Below are 6713 nucleotides of genomic sequence, written 5' to 3' on the forward strand. Positions count from 1 at the left end.
GCGAGGATGAGCTCCTTCCTCGAGTACCCCGTCCTGGGCGGCGAGGCGGGGGGCTGCGCCGCCCGCGCCTACCACCCCGACCACGGGATTACAACTTTCCAGCCCTGCGCCGTCAGCGCCGGCAGCTGCAGCGGGGAGGACCGCTTCCTGACGGGCCGCGGGGTGCCCATCAGCCCCCACCGCCACCACCACCACCACCACCCCCCGGCCCAGCCCGCCGCCTACCAGCACCACGGCGGCCTGGGGGTGTCCTACGCGCACCCCGGCTGCGGCCCGAGCTACGGCGCGCAGGGCTTCGGACCGGCGTACGGCCCCTACCCCCTCGGGCAGGACGCGGAGCTGGGGGGCGGCTTCCCCCCCTGCGCCCCCGCCGTGTACTCGGGGAGCATCTCCTCCTCCTCCGCCGCCGCGCAGCACCCGCACCCGCACCAGGGCTACGCGGGGGGCCCCGCTCAGTACGTGCCTCCCCACTACGGGCAGGAGCAGCAGAGCCTGCCCCTGGGCACCTACAACCATGCCCTCTCTCCCCTCCACGCCGGCCACCGGGAAAACGCCCGCTCCCCCTCCGCCGAGACCTCCCCGCCGGCGCAAACCTTCGACTGGATGAAAGTGAAAAGAAACCCACCCAAAACAGGTCAGTGGCCGGCGGGAGGGCCGGGGCGGGGGACGCTCCCCTCTCTCTCTCTCTCCCCCTCTCTCGCTCTGCCGTGGGTGCGGGGAAGGCGGCGCGGTGCCCCGCGGGGCGCTGGGCAGGTAGGGCGGCCCGCACCTCTGGGAGCAGCCGCAGCCGTCTGCCCGCGGCGCTGGCAGCCAGCGCCGCTTATTCCTGCCTCCCCCTCTCCGCCTCTCCCGCGGTCATATTTCTTGTAATTCATAAACCACTTATCAAGTTTCCTCTGACACTAGAGGCTGACTCCGGTTTAGCACCTCGCACTCCATCACTCACCCTGCCGGGGCTTCCCTCTTATCCTAAGAACTTCTTGCTCCCTATCGCTTAGCCGGTGTGGACATATTGATTACGTCGCCTATAAATCATTTGCGCTTACTTACCGCTGCATGTCCCCTCGCAGGCAAGGCTGGCGAGTACGGCTTCGTGGGGCAGCCCAACACCGTCAGAACTAACTTCACCACCAAGCAGCTCACCGAGCTGGAGAAGGAGTTTCATTTCAACAAGTACCTGACCAGGGCCCGCCGGGTGGAGATCGCCGCCTCCCTCCAGCTCAACGAGACACAGGTGAAGATTTGGTTCCAGAACCGGCGGATGAAGCAAAAGAAACGGGAGAAAGAGGGGCTGCTGCCCATCTCCCCCACCACCCCCACGGGCTGCGAGGAGAAGGCGGAGGACTCCTCGGAGAAGTCCTGCTCGTCGCCCTGCAGCGCCTCGCCCGCCTCCTCCGCCTCGGACACGCTCGCTGCCTCCAACTGAGACCCGACGGCCGCCCACCGCGACGCCCCCGCCAGCGCAGATCGCGTCCCTTCACCGCTGTTATCTCGGTCCCTCGGTCCCTCGGTCGGTCTCCCCGAGAGGTCCCGGTGCGCCGGTGCACCCCCCCCCCTCCCCGCCGCCGCCCGGCCCCGGGGGTGGCGGCTCCGCCGCCCGCTCGCCTCCCCGCCGCCGGGTCCCAGCGCCGCCTTGGTGCCAAGAGGTTTTCTTTCGCCCCCCCCCCCCCCCCTTCTGCTGGAGGAGCTGTGAGGGTTTCCCTCCTCCGCTGCAAGGACGCTCCTCTGAGTTTCCCTGAGTGAAAGACAGGTTATCTAGGGTACATAACCTCACGAAGAGATGCACTATTGCAAGTGTTTACACGACTTATAGGACTTTCATCCCCTTAATTTAATGTATTCTTTGTTCGTGTCTATGAGTTTGTTGCTTGTAAATACTTTGTCCGAGAGATTTATCTTTTTACAGATTTTTCTAGAAATGACGTTTCGATTATCAGGTTAAGCAGGGTGAGCGCATTCGCCAAACTGGATCCACTTTTATATTGGTAAAGCCGACGACCGTATCAAGTAAACGTCTTAAGCTCAAGCAGATACCTCAAAAAAAGTAGCGCTATTTCTTTAAATGTGACAAACAAGGCTTCAATTGCACTAGGTTTTGTAAACCTTACCCGGTGTGCTTGCCCCCCTTCCCTTTCCCCCCAGCCCCCCGAAAGCTGTTCTGGGTTATACTCAACCGAAGGGTATAACCATCCAAAAGACCTCACCTCTTCCTATTTTCATAGTAACCTTCCTTTAGACTCGATGTCTTTTCAACCTACTCGTGAATATGACGAATGGCCAAATGAATGTATAATTTCTGTGGTTGGTGTCTGGACCATTGCATGACGCACCGTGCTTTGCTGTACTGCGGGTACACTGAGTTCTATCAGTTGTCGTGTGTGAGCGAAATGTCCTCCTGATTTTCTGTACAATCATGAAAGGCCCTGGGATTCCGCCGGTGATGGAAGCCAGGGCAGGATTTACGGGTCCTTATAACGTCTGTAATAAATATATTCCACTTTCAGGTAGCCCTCGTCTGCCTACCTCTGCGTGACGTCAGCGCTGAGTCACAGGCTGGGCTCAGCAGTTTGGTTTCCCTTATTTTCTACTGCTGGGGCCTTTCCAAAGGGGAAAGGGAGGAAGAATCTCCCAACGTTACTACCTCATGCGTTGTTTTGCCGGGGTCAGAGCTCTGGCTGCCCAGCCTGACTCATAACACAAAACTTCTTCCTTTCCTATGCTCAAATAATATTATTTTTAGAAAATATTAGGCCCTCCTCTCCCTCCTCCATAACTGGGAGGAATTTATGATCCCAGTCTATTTCTGAAGCACAAACACGAGAACTTCCTGGGTCAAGTGCTAACCTTTTCACCTCGGGATGGATGCTGACACTTACATAAACAGAGCACTCTTCAAAAGCAGAAACTGTCTTCAGTCAGTCTTTCCTCACATGGCAGGCCCCTCGCCAAGGGCTGCACATTTAATTAGCCCAGGCAATAAGCTGGTCCAGCTTCCCTCCCCTCCCCTCCCCAGGCTGCCATCCCCAGCGGCTGATGGGTGCCAAGGTGGGAGGTTGTGCCTGGCAGCATGCTTCTGGCTTTAACCCCAGCATATTCCCCACAATACCTTTTTTTTTTTTTTTTTTTTTTCCCGGGGAAAAAGAGCAAGTTCTCGCAGGTAAATATCATAAGATTTCCAAGAGGTGTCAAATGAATAGCGGGTCGGGGAGGGAGGGAGAAACCGGGTGGCAGGACGGAGCAGAGACATGCTCATCAGCTGGACGGGGGGTGTGTGTGCGCCTCAAATCACTGCTGCCTCTTGAATTTCAGCGCAAGCACGCGTGACATCTCCTTCACCCGGCCCAGCTGCGGAGGAGCGCTCCCGGGCTTCTCCCGGGGCCGGGCTGCCCACGCAGGCTCGGCTTTGCGGGATCCGCAGAGAGTCAACGTAATTTTCTTCACTTCGGTGTCAAAAGAGACAAGCCCTGATTTGCAAGGCGCGGCGGCCATATCAAGAGCCGAGCTATCTGCGAGGGAGCAGGGCTGTCTCCAAAGGCTCCCGCCGATGCCTCTATTTCTTTCATTTCCCCGCCTGCCATATACTTTACCTTTTGTTTATTAGTGTAAAGCCACAAAGCAAAACAGATGGCCTTCTTCCAGAGACTTGGATGTGTTAAAGTGGCATTTGCATGCCAATGAGGGCATTTCAATATCGAAATCTGGATCTAAACATTGCTGGAATCCGGATCTGCAACCCGGCTCCCCCGGTGTTGACTTAATGTGTTAGAAAGAGCGGCCATAAATTATAGCCTAAATGCGGGAGACAAGACACTTGTCAGTGCGTCAATCTGCGGGGAGCGATTCATCGGCCAAGAATCCTGTCCCTTTCCAAGCCCAAACACCGGGTTATCTCTTTATTTTTTTTTTTTTTCTTTTTTCCCCACAGCCCCGATCGATTTCAAGCAAAGACACCCCAAACCTCCCGATCCCCGCTCATTTTCTGAGCGTTATTATTATTTCGATACGATCAGCCTTTCGGCTTAGCAGGTGTGGGGAAGATGAATGAAAAATCTCCAGTTTAGAGTGTCTACCACAAAAATATCGCTAAAAAAAATCACAGCGTGCTTTGGCCTGATGGAGACACTAATTTGCCCTTCAGGTCGTAGGGATCTTTTTGTTTTTACACCTTTTAAGATTTATTTTAATTTTTCTCTCTAGAGTCTGAGGGGAAAAAAATGAAGACTGCCCCCCTTCCCCCCAAAAAAACCAAACCCAAAACCCAACAAACCAACAACCCAAACCGCGTCCAAATGTCAAATGGAGTTTAGCATCTTCCTATCATACTTAAAGCCATTTCTGCTGTTCACCTTTAAAGTTTACTTTTGGAGGCTATTGAGATGCTTTGGCGTTTTCCTCTGGGGCAATCAGATTGAAACCGATCAATATTTACTCAGTCTGAAAGGGCTGTTGAAAAGGCAGCTAACAACAAACTGCTTAGCTGCTCTCCCCTCTTTAATCTCAGGTTCACCGAAAGTTCAAGCAGAAATGAATTCGGTGATGGGTCACTTTAGAATAAGTCCCAGTGGTTAATCTCACAGCCTTGGTAAAGGCAACAATTACAGAGTCATCCCTCTCCCTCTCTCCCTCTCGCTGTCTCCCCGGCAGCGGCAACTTTCCTCTCATTTTTGCCCAGCTGTATTTACTAAATCTTAACCGCTTGCCGCTGTTTTGCGGAGAGGGCAAAACCCCAGCATCTCCTCCGCGCTGCAGCCGGCGCCGGCGTAAAGGCGGGTACCCCCGGCGGGAGGTACTGGGGGTGCAGGGAACCAACCCTCCCGCAAGGGATCCTGCGTTTTCAAGAGGGGGTCCGGGGGCAAAGGGGGGGGATGCTTGGGGCTTGTTTTCTCCCCGGGGGGGGGTGGCGGGGGGCGGCTGGAGACGCGCCCGGCAGCTGGAGGCGCTGGCGGAGCCGCGGGGCTGTGCTCCCCTCTCCGTCCCTTATGGGAGAAGAGGAGAGGGAAATCTGGGCAAAACGCGATGGACGTCGCTGCTAATTGCAGGGACTCTTCAAAGGCCAAAGTTCACGTAATCACTGCATAAATGCATGCTTAATAGGGATTTATTAGTACCTCTCTAATGGCAGCTCACGTTTGGGCTACAGAATAGAGCGGGTTTCCACCGGCAAATCGTTCCTCAGGCGCTACCCGCCTCCCGCCCAGGCGTTGCCGGGGGACCCCGGGCCCGAAAGGCGGGCAGCTCCCTCCCGGGCCCCGGGGAGGCTCCGACCTGGGCCGGGCCCCGGGGCGCCCACGGGAGAGCCTGGGCGGCAGCGCCGCGGCGGGGAGCGCGCCCGTGGGAGGCCGCTCCCGCCCGTGGGAGCCCGCTCCCGCCCGCGGCACGGCGGGGGCCCTCGACGCGGCGGGGACCGGGGGGGTCTGTAGTTTTTTTGGGGGGGAAAAGAATCGTTTCGGAATGTTTTTCCGTGTAAGCTTAGGAGCACGATCTCTTGTTTGTTTTCCCCTAGCAATTAGCTCTGTGAGATCGGAGTAGATTGGTAACCACAAAAAGGGAATACAGAAATAATTAAATTAATAATATATGAATAAATAGCAATACAACATTTTAAAAATTGTTTCTTTCTTTTCTTTCCTTTTTTCCCCCGTCTTTTTCTGCGTCTTTCTTTCACTCTCACTTTTTCTCTCTTTCTCTCCCTCTTTCTCCTTTTTCGCTTTCTCCCTGTCCAAGGCAAACATTCCTATTCTCCCCCAGGCACACTACTTGGCCGGCTTTCACTGTTAACATTATTCTTTTATGGTTTATATGTCATAAAATATTACAGGTCACAGTTACTCCTGTTTCAGGCTCAGAAAGACCATTGAAATCAATGGGACCTATAGAGAAAAGAAGTCTTCCCTTATGCCTAAAAATCTGGGGGCAAACTTTGTTGATTTTGATCATGCGAGGAGCCGTATTTGCCATGTAACTTCAAAGGGGTTACACATTTCAGTAATACGAGCAAAAATTGGCCCGGAAAAATGCTTCCGCGCTATTTTTTATAGGGCAGTGACATATTTTAAGCATTTGTTCCACACGAAGAATGTTTCAGCCATTACTTTTACAATTATTTTGGCCTTCCGATCTGCTTTTCTTGAAAGTGTATATCTCGTAAAGTTAAATCAGGACTATTGATTCTTATAAAACGTGGCCGAATAATGCTCAACCTCTATTACGATGAAACCATTAGCTAGTTAATGACTTTTTCGGGTGCTCAGTTTAGAAATACAAGCTCAACGTCTTGCAAAAATTCTCCCCGTTCAAGAAAGTAAAAGTAGCAAAAAGAAAAAAAAAATCAAGCCCAAATACAAGCCCAAACGAGGGACGGCGAGAGGACACGAAGCCAATCTCAGCCACCAACTCGTTTGCCTATGTTCACATCGGTTTAAGATGTGGTGTAGCCAGCGGGAAGCGGAGGGATTAGGAAAATACAGGGACACATGGAGCGTTTCGCTGGCAACAGTTGTAGGAAGTGTCCGAGCTGTCGGGAGCCGGGGGACCCGCCCGCCCTGCCCCGCCGCCGGCCCCGCCGCCGGCCCCGCTGCCGGCCCCGCTGCCTGCCCCGCGCTGCGCAGCCGTTGCTCTTTGCATCCGATACGCTTGGCTTTGCGCATAAGTATTTATACATTTTCTAATTCTAGCCTACGCGGGGTTGTAACTCGGCGGGCCACAAAAAAAAA

The 6713-nt window shown here is 54.4% G+C and overlaps 1 protein-coding gene across 1 annotated transcript; it reads left to right on the forward strand.

Moving 5' to 3' along the window:
* On the forward strand, positions 1-1426 carry HOXA1 (homeobox A1; the record flags this gene model as incomplete). Its single annotated transcript, XM_082303705.1, has 2 exons — positions 1-634; positions 1071-1426. The coding sequence occupies exons 1-2, from the start codon at positions 7-9 to the stop codon at positions 1424-1426; spliced, it is 984 nt and encodes a 327-aa protein (XP_082159831.1). The 5' UTR covers positions 1-6.
* Positions 1427-6713: the final 5287 nt, after the last annotated feature.

The sequence above is a fragment of the Platalea leucorodia genome (assembly GCF_965183815.1).
Source record: "Platalea leucorodia genome assembly, chromosome: 1".
NCBI lineage: Eukaryota > Metazoa > Chordata > Aves > Pelecaniformes > Threskiornithidae > Platalea > Platalea leucorodia.